General features: G+C 37.8%; 1 protein-coding gene across 1 annotated transcript in view; it reads left to right on the top strand.

Annotated features, from left to right (window-relative positions):
* The window catches only part of LOC128485413 (bifunctional heparan sulfate N-deacetylase/N-sulfotransferase 4-like), a 110,349-nt gene extending 97,453 nt beyond the window's left edge, over positions 1 to 12,896 (top strand). Inside the window, exons 9-15 of the mRNA XM_053461440.1 lie at positions 121 to 244; positions 6,530 to 6,704; positions 7,223 to 7,393; positions 8,204 to 8,313; positions 9,624 to 9,726; positions 10,632 to 10,742; positions 12,637 to 12,896. Of these exons, the coding sequence (XP_053317415.1) occupies positions 121 to 244; positions 6,530 to 6,704; positions 7,223 to 7,393; positions 8,204 to 8,313; positions 9,624 to 9,726; positions 10,632 to 10,742; positions 12,637 to 12,678 (836 nt within the window). The 3' untranslated portion in view covers positions 12,679 to 12,896. The remainder of the gene's footprint in view (positions 1 to 120; positions 245 to 6,529; positions 6,705 to 7,222; positions 7,394 to 8,203; positions 8,314 to 9,623; positions 9,727 to 10,631; positions 10,743 to 12,636) is intronic.
* The last annotated feature ends 583 nt before the right edge of the window (positions 12,897 to 13,479 follow it).

Here is a 13,479-nt window from a genome sequence, read left to right on the forward strand (position 1 = left end):
CCTATTAGCTAAACTTGAAGGGCTGGAGATTAACATCCTGAAATAAAAATCAATTTCATTTTAATAGTCAGAATTTCCATGTGCTACTGTATACTCATTCTCCTTTATGTCCTTTTACAGGCACAACAGCACTTTACTTATTTCTGCTAATGCATCCTAATATCATAAGCAGCTTTCCAAATCCAAAGACATTCGAGGAAGTTCAATTTTTTAATGGGAACTATTATCACAAAGGAATTGATTGGTAAGAAAGCTACGTGAAGTCGGTTTCCAGGGTAATTCAATTGACACATTCTACAAATCCATCTTAAAGTTTGTCTCGTAGAGAAATATACATGTAAGCAAAATGTAGTCATGTATTAACCCCTTAATGACAAAGTACATGTACGGGCTCAAAATGCATTGTTTTCAATGGGTTTAGGGACTGCCCATTGTCCTTAAGGGGTTAGAAGCAATTAGTATAACTTATATTTTAATATTCTCTAAAAATAAATCTATTTTAAGTGTATTTTGAAATAAAGTAAATTAACCCCTCATTATATAGTTGGTCATAAATATTTTTATATAATTAAATGGTGAAAGGTTACAAATCAGTGAAGGTCTGGCATTTGGGGGCAATTTGTTTAAAAGGATTGTCTGTAAGAATTTGGGCCACTACCAGAAGACTTTCTTTTGTTTTTTGTTTTTCAACTTCACCTATAGCCCTTAGGGTATCTGGAATAGTTATGCCTCTAGACAGCATTTACATTTTGACTGGTTGACTGGGTCCTTTCTGTGCTGCTTTTATAGTTTCCTATGAGCTCCATATGGTAAGGTGGTACCAGATCCCCTTCCCTCCTCACCTTTGATGATTATGTAGAAATCCACTTGATTTTTACAGGGGAGTTTTTTGTTTTGTCTATTGTTACATTAATTCCACTAATTTACAGATATATTTTAGAGCAGCCCATCCATGGACCCTCTGAAGTGCTTCTGTCATTTTGACTTAATATGTCTATACGGAGGGGAGGGAAGGTCTTAAAATATGAGCTTATATCAAATCCATAGATTCACCTATAGCTTTCAACTGCATGAAAACATATTGTTAGCATTGTGCAAGAAAAAGAACAACTTCATGCTCCAGAGGGGAAAATGTACTTCTTTTAGGCTTGGTTTCCATTGGGGTTTTTTTTGCTAAAAACGCCTATAAAAACGCCAATAGCGCCACCTGTCGTTTTTTTGTGAAAAACGCATGCAGCCAGATGTTAGCTGTAATTCAATGGGAAATCGCAAAATGCCATTTCCACTTGGCGTTTTTCTGTTTGCCGTTTTTTCAGTCCTCTTTGGCGTTTTTCTGCTTTTTTGGGCTCTGTGGCAGTTTTTCAAAACTGCAGCATGTTGACACTTTGGCGTTTTTTGCAAGAAATCTTGGCTTTTTTTCTCCAATAGAAGTCTATGGGAGAGAAAAAACGCCATGAAAAAGCCATGTGGGTTTATTGCCTTGGCGTTTTTTATGGCGTTTTTTCCACAGTTACAATGCAGAGGATGGACCCAGTATGTGTGTGTCCTACGAGAAATAGGCTGAAAACAAACAGTTTCACACAAAACAAAGTCCTGGACTGGTTCATATTGAATTTTACACCATTTGGAACAAACATGCCATTACAAACAAACATACGCGACCGGATCCTGCGTGCCAAAAGCAACAGCAAACAATTTGCACCATCATTTGGGGCCAATCTTCCCAGAGGAGCAGACATTCGAAATAAAGCATGCCTTACAAACCACAGAAAAGAGACAAAAGGGTCTACCAAGTAAATGACAGCAGGAGAGGGCAGATACTTGCCATTTATCCTAATCCCTTTTAGCTGGGTGAAACTTCTAACTTGTAAAGGCTGGAAAAACTGCCTAAGGTCAAAAAAAGCAATTTCCACAGAAAGGCTAAAACGCCAGAAAAAACTGCAGAAAAAACGCCAAAACGCAGGTAAATGCAGCGGCAGTTTTCTTGGCAGTTTTCCTGGCGTTTTTCATCAAGAAAAAAACGCCGGACAAAAACCCAAGTGGAAACCTAGCCTTAGGCTAGGTTTCCACTTGGTTTTTTTTTGCTAAAAACGCCCATAAAAACGCCAATAGCGCCACCTGGCGTTTTTTTTGTGAAAAAACGCTGCAGCCAGATGTTAGCTGTTCTTCAATAGGAAATCGCAAAATGCCATTTCCACTTGGCGTTTTTCTGTTTGGCGTTTTTTCAGTCCTCTTTGGCGTTTTTCTGCTTTTTTGGGCTCTGTGGCAGTTTTTCAAAATCGCAGCATGTTGACACTCTAGCGTTTTTTGCAAGGAAATCTTGGCGTTTTTCTCCAATAGAAGTCTATGGGAGAGAAAAAACGCCATGAAAAAGCCATGTGGGTTTATTGCCTTGGCGTTTTTTATGGCGTTTTTTCCACAGTTACAATGCAGAGGATGGACCCAGTATCTGTGTGTCCTACGAGAAATAGGCTGGAAACAAACAGTTTCACACAAAACAAAGTCCTGGACTGGTTCATATTGAATTTTACACCATTTGGAACCAGTGGCGACTCTAGAAACAATATATAGGGGGGGCACACAAGATGCCACAGTCAAACTGGGGGGGGCATTAATAATTTCCACCATTAAATGATACCACTGAAAAAACACATTATATATATATATATATATATATATATATATATATATATATTGCCAAAAGTAATGTGCTATGGAATGATACTTTTGTTATTGGACAATACAATACTTGATCATTCAACACGGGAAGCCTGAAGCCACAATTTAGTACAACTAATCCTTGAAATCCTTTAAACAACACAATACCTTAACTTTTGCACTAAATGATTTCAGGGCCTAATATTAGATCCTGCTGCTGATATACATATATATTAGCCCCTGCTGCCCATATATATTAATATTTGCCCCAGTTGCCGATATATATTAATATTAGTCCCTGCTGACGATATAAATATATATATAAATATTAGACCCTGCTGCCGATAGCAGGTATAGATCAACACATTAACACACAAACCCAGCTTTGCATGTATAGATCAATTTAAATTCACTTGTGATCTCAGCATTGAAGTTATATATCAAATAAACAGAATCAGACATACAAGTCCTGTATTTGCAGGTATACAATAATATATGAAACGTAGCATCGCAGGTATAGATCAAATAAATACATGGAAACAGCATTGCAGGTATTAATCAACTGAACAAGACATACAAACCCTGTATTTGCAGGTATACATAAATAATGTATGGAAACATAGCATAGCAGATATGGATCTACAGAATAACACAGAAACCCAGCTTTGCAGGTACAGATCAATTGGAATTCACATAAAAACACAGCATTAAAGGTATATTTAAAACCCCCTAAATTACAGGCATAGATCACAGGATGCACACCCCAAAGCAAGCCCTGGCGTCCACGCTGTCCACATAGAACCTGGCCAGCACCCAGTTAACACACATACGATTTGCCATCTTTGTCCCATATACACCCGCCCTGTGCCATCTCGGTCCCCAAGGCTCAAACATCCTGCTAGTGCCATCTTTGCCCTTCCACAATTATACATCTATGATACGCACAATCACATTAACTCATGCTCTCCCTCATTCAGACAATTCATCAATTTTAAGAAACTATGCCCCTTGGAGCTTCAAATGAGGGGCTACATGTATTTCTAGGACAAAAGTTGAGTGCACAAATAATGATGGAATATGTCGCTTTAGCTAGAAAATATGTTTTTTCTATCCATAGCGACATGTTCATTTGTGTCTAGCGCACTCCATGTTTGTACTAGAAACACATACAGCCCCTCATTTGATGCGCCAAGGGGTGTAGTTCTTGCAAATGTGTACTTTTTGTGCCATAATTTAACTTCCTACGTGAGCAGTAATGCCACGTCAAGGCTTCAACCCTAATTACTGATCATTCACACGCCTTTCATATCTCCATTCACTCGCAGAAGCACACACCATACTTTCCATAGATTCACTCACATAAGCACACACACCATACTTTAAATACATTCACTCACAGAAGCACACACCATTCTTTCCCCTTTACAATCCCAAAGAAATGATGGTAAAGGGAGAAAAAAAAAAATCACTTTTACAGCAAAAATAAGTTTTGCAGTAAAAATGCAAGGCGCTCCAGGGATGATATGGTTACTCACGTACCGCACAGGCTAAATGGCTGATTTTAATAATATTTGCAGTTCATCAGGATTTCAAAAATTGCCTCCCTCTACCGTTGGCTAAATTTAACCCCATGATCAAAGGGATCATGGGATTAAAAATTAGTATCGGCCATTTTTAAAAAGGGAATGTGACTTTTTATAGCTATATGATCGCTGTGGTAACCTTGCCTATCACAGTGATCATTTAGCTAGAATACTTAAACTTTTTTATTTTTTTTAAAGTTTAACTACTTTATGTTTAAATCATTTTTTTTACATTTTTTTTAACGTAATTTTTTAAAATTCTTTTACAAGCTATATACCGTTGGAAAGGTGAGATAATTACCTTTCCAACGGTATATGTTGGAGGTCTGTAGCTGCTTAGATGCCTCAGATACAGGCATCTAAGCAGCATGCCCCCATACCGCTTTAACTGACAATTGTCAGTTATTAATAAAGTTGCGCGGTGACGTAATCGCGTCATTGCGCGTGCCGTCACCGGCCGGATCGGATGGCCCCGGTGATGCCCTTCTGTGTGAGGGGCAGATCGCCGGGGTAGGTGGTGATGGAGGTAAGATAGTGCTAGCGACGGCATGGTGCCGTCGTTAGCACCTGACTGGGACTGCTAGCGACGGCACCATGCCGTTGTTAGCAGTCAAGGGGACTGTCCTGGGTGGCTCCAATTTCGGCGGGGGGGCAACAGGGGGGGCAAGGAATCTCCTAGGGGGGGCAATTGCCCCCCCTTGCCCCCCTGTAGCGACGCCACTGTTTGGAACAAACATGCCATTACAAACAAACATACCCGATGCATCAACTGGATCCTGCGTGCCAAAAGCAACAGCAAACAATTTGCACCATCATTTGGGGCCAATCTTCCCAGAGGAGCAGACATTCGAAATAAAGCATGCCTTACAAACCACAGAAAAGAGACAAAAGGGTCTTAAGTAGAACTCTACCAAGAAAATGACATCAGGAGAGGGCAGATACTTGCCATTTATCCTAATCCCTTTTAGCTGGGTGAAACTTCTAACTTGTAAAGGCTGGAAAAACTGCCTAAGGTCAAAAAAAGCAATTTCCACAGAAAGGCTAAAACGCCAGAAAAAACTCCAGAAAAAACGCCAAAACGCAGGTAAATGCAGTGGCAGTTTTCTTGGCGTTTTTCCTGGCGTTTTTCATCAAGAAAAAAACGCCGGACAAAAACCCAAGTGGAAACCTAGCCTTAGGCTTGGTTTCCATTGGGGTTTTTTTTGCTAAAAACGCCTATAAAAACGCCAATAGCGCCACCTGGCGTTTTTTTGTGAAAAACGCATGCAGCCAGATGTTAGCTGTAATTCAATAGGAAATCGCAAAATGCAATTTCCACTTGGCGTTTTTCTGTTTGGCGTTTTTTCAGTCCTCTTTGGCGTTTTTCTGCTTTTTTGGGCTCTGTGGCAGTTTTTCAAAACTGCAGCATGTTGACACTCTGGCGTTTTTTGCAAGAAATCTTGGCTTTTTTTCTCCAATAGAAGTCTATGGGAGAGAAAAAACGCCATGAAAAAGCCATGTGGGTTTATTGCCTTGGCGTTTTTTATGGCGTTTTTTCCACAGTTACAATGCAGAGGATGGACCCAGTATCTGTGTGTCCTACGAGAAATAGGCTGAAAACAAACAGTTTCACACAAAACAAAGTCCTGGACTGGTTCATATTGAATTTTACACCATTTGGAACAAACATGCCATTACAAACAAACATACGCGACCGGATCCTGCGTGCCAAAAGCAACAGCAAACAATTTGCACCATCATTTGGGGCCAATCTTCCCAGAGGAGCAGACATTCGGAATAAAGCATGCCTTACAAACCACAGAAAAGAGACAAAAGGGTCTACCAAGTAAATGACATCAGGAGAGGGCAGATACTTGCCATTTATCCTAATCCCTTTTAGCTGGGTGAAACTTCTAACTTGTAAAGGCTGGAAAAACTGCCTAAGGTCAAAAAAAGCAATTTCCACAGAAAGGCTAAAACGCCAGAAAAAACTGCAGAAAAAACGCCAAAACGCAGGTAAATGCAGTGGCAGTTTTCTTGGCAGTTTTCCTGGCGTTTTTCATCAAGAAAAAAACGCCGGACAAAAACCCAAGTGGAAACCTAGCCTTAGACACGGTGCTTCATCTGGAAGGAAGGTCATAATCTTAATCATGCGTCCTTGTTTGTAGTTAATGATAGATCACCTTTTAAATTAAATCATGTGGCATAATCAATACATGTTTTTGCTTAGTTTCATTCATTGAAGTTGAAGTTAACAATCACCTAGAGGGAATGTATTGATAACGAACTGATTTTCTCACCTTTTCAAGGTACATGGATTTCTTTCCTTATCCATCAAACAAAACTTCTGATTTCCTATTTGAGAAGAGTGCTAATTATTTCAGCTCTGAAGAAGTACCCAAGAGGGTGGCAGCACTCCTACCAAAAGCAAAAATTATCACCATACTTATAGATCCATCGGATCGGGCATACTCCTGGTATCAGGTATTACAGAGATATTTACTAATAAGTGTGTGTTATGGGCCATGCCCATGGTGTTTAGTGTGAGGGGTAAGGAAGATGTTCTACATTGTACTAAATGAAGGCACTGGATATGGTATAATTCCCAGCATCACTAGCTTTGTGATATTTACATCACTACTAATGAAGTCATGTGCACGCATCACAAGGTGCACTTGTCTTTGCTCTGTTGTGGGTTACAATGAAAATGAAAAAAAGGAAATTTTAATCCTAATGCATCTTAGATCATTGGCACAGTAATACAAAGCCCAAGAAATAAATGACTGTTGACATAGAATTATTTTGTGAATTCTTTTTTAACACTTTCAAAGACTGTGTAATTTAAAGACTTAAAAGCACAGACACTACATACGAATATAAAAGGGATATAATGTTTCCAATATAAATCTAAATTTAGGTTAAGAAAAGCATGGTAATGTTACCAATTGTGCTAACTGTGCAGTGAAGAAATTCTCTTGAAACAAGGTATATTTTTGTTTCAGCATCAGCGATCTCATGAAGATCCTGCTGCCTTAAAATATAGCTTCTATGAAGTTATTTCTGCTGATCATACCGCACATGCAGAACTGAGGACCCTGCGGAAAAGATGTCTAGTGCCTGGCTTGTTTGCGTCTCATATAGAACGATGGTTAGCCCATTTTCCACCCTCACAGGTAACCTAGTCAATCTCTGTCTTCTAGCTACACCTCTAAAAGTGTAATCGTTTGGCTGTTTGAAATGTGGACATACCTGGGGAGTACTATCTAAATGAGCTCAAACTCTTAAAATGTTAACCTTTTAATAGCCTGCTGTAAAGATTCAGTGTAGTGACTCACCAAGTACACTTACTTGAGTCACCTGCAGTCAAACATTACATACTGGTAGCAAAAGCACCAATTGGGAGTCGTGTATATGATGACAGCAGTGTAGAATAGGAAGAAGCCAGCTCCAGACTGTGTGACCCTGAGATTTTGGCTTTTTCACCCTGAGACTCTGAGATTGAGGCAAAATCCCTGAGACTCGAGGTCAAACCATGAGAGTTCCCAGGTATGCTCATTGATTATATGACTTCAGAAGTCGTTGTGTCTGCATACATCTACATTTGATACTTAACATGTCTCAATACTGAGGCTGTCCCGACAGGATACATATGCTGCTGGATAGTGGTACTGTCCAATATGGCAAAGGACTGGTATCATGAAAGATAAACTTGGCAAATGCCTACTGATGGCACGTCCTGCAAGTCCTGACACCCAAACCACTCCACACATAATGAAGGAAGAGAATGGCATGTCTCTCTCCACTTATTAATGGTTTTACTTACATATTCTTTCCCAGCATTGAGATGCAGAATCATGGATAGCATCACATTTCTTATTAATTTCAGAAAAAAAGGGGGGAAATGGTTAAACCTAGCACATACACGTGGCTGTGATTATATCCTAGTATAGTTTTTTTGTAATATAAAAAATATTCTCTTCCAGCTGCTAATTATTGATGGACAGCATTTACGAAGTGACCCAGCTATTGTGATGGATGAGGTGCAGAAGTTTCTGGAAATTTCGCCGCATTATAATTACTCTGAGACTTTAACGTAAGAGGAGGATTTAAACTGCATGAGATTATCAGTGGGTTAAAAAGCTGTGCAGTTCCACTGACTCAGCTCCTGGGTTTGTGTGTCTGTCTGGGTATATGTGGTTGTATGTCTGTCCTTGTGTCTTGTTGGATATGCGTGTTTGGGTTTGTGTGTATCGGTTCCTGTACGTGTGTGTGTGTATTTGTGTGTGTGTATGTCTGTTGGGGTTTGTGTATGTGTTTATGCCGGTCTGAGTTTGTGTGTTTGTGTCTGTCTGGGTTTGTGTATGTGTCTGGATTTCGGAGTGGTTTTGGTGATGGTGGGGGGTAGCATTTCAACCTTGGACCCAGGCAGCACAATGTCTTGGCCCGGCCCTGCTTTGAACAATGCTTCGCTTTATTTTTGTAAATGTACTCATTTTAGTCAAAAATGTTGTTAAGGGGATAGTTTGACAGAACATTTCCTTTTCATTTTCCAAGCACATTGTAAGAAGTGTTCTCCTGGGGAATTAAGAAAAACATTATAATGCAGAGTGAATGTATATAAAGTCTAAGAGAGAGACTGAGACTGCAAAACTTGCATGTATTCAATGATTTATTTACTTATATTGATTCAACTATAGGGAGAACAAATGGCAGCTTAGAAGGTTCTAGTTTATTTTTATAGGCAGGTTGGGAAATTATCCAAGCCTCTCTTTTCTTCTCCTTGCTAATTTATTTGACATATACTACAAATTAATTACATATATAGCATTATTATATGAGTGAGAGAAGGGCAAGTGAATGTCACCATGTAATTAGTTTAACAATATTGTTCATATTCTGAACAGATGTTCTAAGGCAACTTTCTGATTGTTATACTAACACAGTATTCGTCCAAATAGTAACATTTTCATGAATATTTTTGGGTTTAATATATATATATATATATATATATATATATATTTACAGATGATTAAAATGTACAGTATTTTTTTTAATAATTAAAATGATTTTGTAGTTTTAATTAATAAAATGTTTAAAACAAAAAAACACAGAGCCATGTTGTTTTCCAAGAGGAAGTTTGAAATATTTTAGGGGTTTTTCCACTAAATAGTAATTCGTAGGTGAGTTGAGGTGAGCAGATTTCATGTGCACCTAAGAGTTGTCAAGTTAGTGCTGTATAATAAACATAGCTAAAGCAATAAGATTTCTTACAAGATTATCTCTGCTTTTTGGAACGTTTGGAACATTGCCCTCAATACGTCATAACGATTAGACAGATTAGCCAGTTGAAATCATTTATCTTATCTTAGCTAAAATCTTAAAACTATATTGTATCTGTCTTAGATTCAATCCCCAAAAAGGCTTCTGGTGCCAACTACTGGATGGTGGAAAAACGAAATGCCTTGGGAAGAATAAAGGTCGCAAGTACCCTCCAATGGATTTGGAGGTATAACCTCACGATAAGCCATAATGATTATGTTTGTTTCTCACAAATAGAACACTGATTATGTAATAATACCTGGTGTAACACCCCTATATCTAAACCTTACTACTATATATATATCAGAAGAGAGAATTACACATCAAAGAACATTTTTGTTCTCATTTTAAGCCTGATAATTAAAAAAAGGATTTTACTTCATCTGATAATACTATATTATGTGGCTGATACAAAAACTTTGAAACATGTTAGATACTTGACCCCATCTCATCAGCAGAACAATCTAGTAAAAAGCCCCAGGCCCTTCAGGAAGTTTTTCCTTCCCACCATCTGCTCCACACCCTTTTCCCTATCTTTTAAAGTCTTTATTACCCCCTCTACCAACCACTACCTACCATGCACTCTATTTTTAACAATCCTCTTCTCTTTTCCACCCTACTGGGATCACTTAGGTAAGGGTAATTAGAATTCCAACTTGCATACTTTCTCTGTGTTGACATTCCTTCTGTTGAGACCACTAGTGCCTGTTGTGCAAAAAACTCTGGAGTCTTGAGTCTTCTGCTTTCTGGTGGTCCATTAGTGAACATGGACATTATTAAAATAAACACAAAGTAAAAATAAAAGAATTGCACCTTACAATAAATGTATTAAGAAAAATGAAAAAAAAATATATAAAAAAAGAAAACCACAGTTTACAGTATGTAAAAAAAAAATCATCCTTACCATTATCCTGTGTGTGATAATGCATGGTAATATCCAACCTACAGTAATGTGTGCTCAATTTGGAAACATTAAACACGATTTCCTGGAAAATGAACATGTTCATAGTATAGTAGTGATATATCTTATCCAATCAATGTTTAATAGAGAAAGGCAAGATATAATAGTTGGGTCTTTTCCTTTTTTTTCAGTCTAGAGCTTTTCTGTCAAGTTATTACCGGGAACACAACATTGAATTATCCAAACTTCTACATAGACTGGGACAACCATTACCATCATGGCTGAGACAGGAACTGCAGAAAGTGAGATAGCTTTGGAGACACGGACAATTGAATTTATTGCTATTGTTTCTTCACTAAGAAAAAAACATCTTTCCCTACACACCTAAGATTGTTGGTAACGACCCTCTGACTAACTCACAAAATCAAGACTGTTTATGTATGCACGGGGTGGCATTTATTATCACCAAAATTTGAGTTCTCAGCACCACAGTTGATATATACTATATTATACGAGGTAACATCCCAAATTTAACACTGGACTCATGCTTCACCCATTTCCTATGATAACGAGAGACTTCCAGTATCTGTTTTATGATTGGAAATCTTCATTTAAAACAACATGCACTACTGACTGAGAAAACCAAAGCATTGAACAGGAGTAGCTTGCAGTGGATTCTAAGGTTAGTTATACAAACCCATGAAAAAAAGAATCAGTGTACATCTTCATGCGATCAATAATTCCATTTGGAAGGCTTATCATTCATGCAATATTATTAGATTTACTTCAAGCATTTATAATTCCTGGAGGAGTTTACTGTTTTCACAATCACTGTCCCGATATCATGATTTGCCAATGCACATTTCTAATACTTTTGCAAAGAGCAAATGGGGCTTCCAACCCTGAGCACCTCATGCTGTAATTTTCAAAAGAATTTAGTTCAATATAAGCTTCCAGCAGTTCTCAGAAGTACGGTTTAAATCATTCTATTTCTTTAGCTATTGATAATTTTTTTGCAGTACACATCTAGTGCCCAGAGTGTATTTGACAGTGATTTTGATGGGAAACCTGACTGCAGTCTTTGCCTTAATGTCACTGGAGCTTTACGAGAATCATTGAAAGGTCAGCGCTCTACAAAGACTATTAGTTCAATTATATTCACTGAGTCACAATGTCTAAACTATAAGAACCCAATTATCAGGTTTTTACCGCTAAAACCTAAGATTGTTGGGGGTCCATTTATCCGGCTCTTTTTTTCTTACACATTATATACATATAAATATTTCAATTAGGGGTACAGTCATCAGATGTGTTAATAAATCAGCAAAGGAAATTTAATACATTGATACCTAAGTTCTATCTATTGATGAATAGTTTTCCTAAAACCAATAATACAAAGAAACTTAGAGGCTATTTATTAATAAATATATGAATTTAGCAATATGCATGCTTTTCGTCGAACCCTTTTAAATTCCACCTTTCCACATGATTTATGTTTTGAATTTGAGGTTTTCGGACTGTATAACAGGCTAGGTGATTTGTATAAAAAGACAGGCAATGCTAAATACTAGCATTTCCAGCATTTATGTCATCTACCTATAGAGAAACAGAAATCTATCTATGAACAGAATTATTTATGAACTTAGAACAGACTTGAACAGAATAGATGATCTCTTTAATTAATATAAATACATTATGAATATGTGAATATGATATTTTGCATTTGTATGACATTTATTATGTATTCAGTAAATAGTGGTTCAGAAATGGAGGACGGTTGAATATTTTTATGAGCTTCAGATTCTTGCACTAGTACTTCCATAAACTACCATCCTTTTACCATTTTCAGATTTTCACAAACTGGCCCTAAAAAAACTGGAAAAGCTTCTGGAAAAACATTTGTGTGTTTTTTTACGTGATTAGGAAAGAATAAAATGACAGATCGTCTCTATGATCTATTTGCTTACCAGCTTAAACAGAGTAATTAAAGCTTAATTCTAAGTGGAACAGCACCTTTAAAGTAGTATGTCTATGTTATTTGTCCAACTGGCATTTATACAGTACCAGCTAAAAAAAAAAATAAACAGCATCCAACATTAATCTGGGTAGTAACTAATTTCTGATACTGACTGATAAAAAGGATATATTCTTATGCATTTTATTATACTAATTGTGCTCATACTCTTTATGTTTCAGTGTATCTATTTAATGAAGACATCAACATGTGGGCTCAGCTAGAACACGTCTTCACACAAGGATTCCTAGGCTGACAGGTGAAAAGCAAGACCCAGTTGGAAAATACTCTAAACTGTTTTTAATACCTTACCTTCACAAGAAAAGTATTGATAGTAGTGTTTAATATTAGGCACTTGAGAGACAAGAACTACTTATGTTTTTTCCACTGATTGAAATCTGTTTATTTTTTATTCGAAATGTAATAAAACCTATAACACAGATACTTGAATATGGTCCCGTATTTCCCAGAAACATATATGTGTATGACTGTGCCTGTGTGTCTGTGTGTGTGTCTGTGTAAGTGTGTATGTGTTGTGACACAATACCCCTTCACTTGGTACTCTGTCCGGGAATCTTTACTCACACACAGTCTACCAGGCTGCAGAGACGGCTCAGACACGAGGAGGGTAAAATAAAATGCTGGGCCTGTTTTTATTTTGTCACCACAGGCATTACAGAAAAATAAATAAATCAAAACAAAAAGCCTTGCTCTCGTGAGCACTAACTAATACAGGGTTCTCTAACCTAACTGCAGTTGGGCGGCTTATCCGTTCCAACAAACAAAATAACTAATTGTATGCAATATTGGCAGCACTCAGTATTTTGGCAGCTCTCTCTCTCAGGGAGCCAAATGATCTCTCTCTTGCTCTGAGATCAGGAGACTACTCTCCCATTAATTAGTGGAAACAGGTGAGTGCTAGGAGAGTATCCGTGAATCTCCGGACTGGATTCCCACCTGCTGGTCTTCCGCTGCTCACAAAATGTGGAGTGGAGCACTGGCCCGCCCTACTCTCCAAATGCTCC

This window comes from Spea bombifrons, chromosome 1 (assembly GCF_027358695.1).
Source record: "Spea bombifrons isolate aSpeBom1 chromosome 1, aSpeBom1.2.pri, whole genome shotgun sequence".
NCBI lineage: Eukaryota > Metazoa > Chordata > Amphibia > Anura > Pelobatidae > Spea > Spea bombifrons.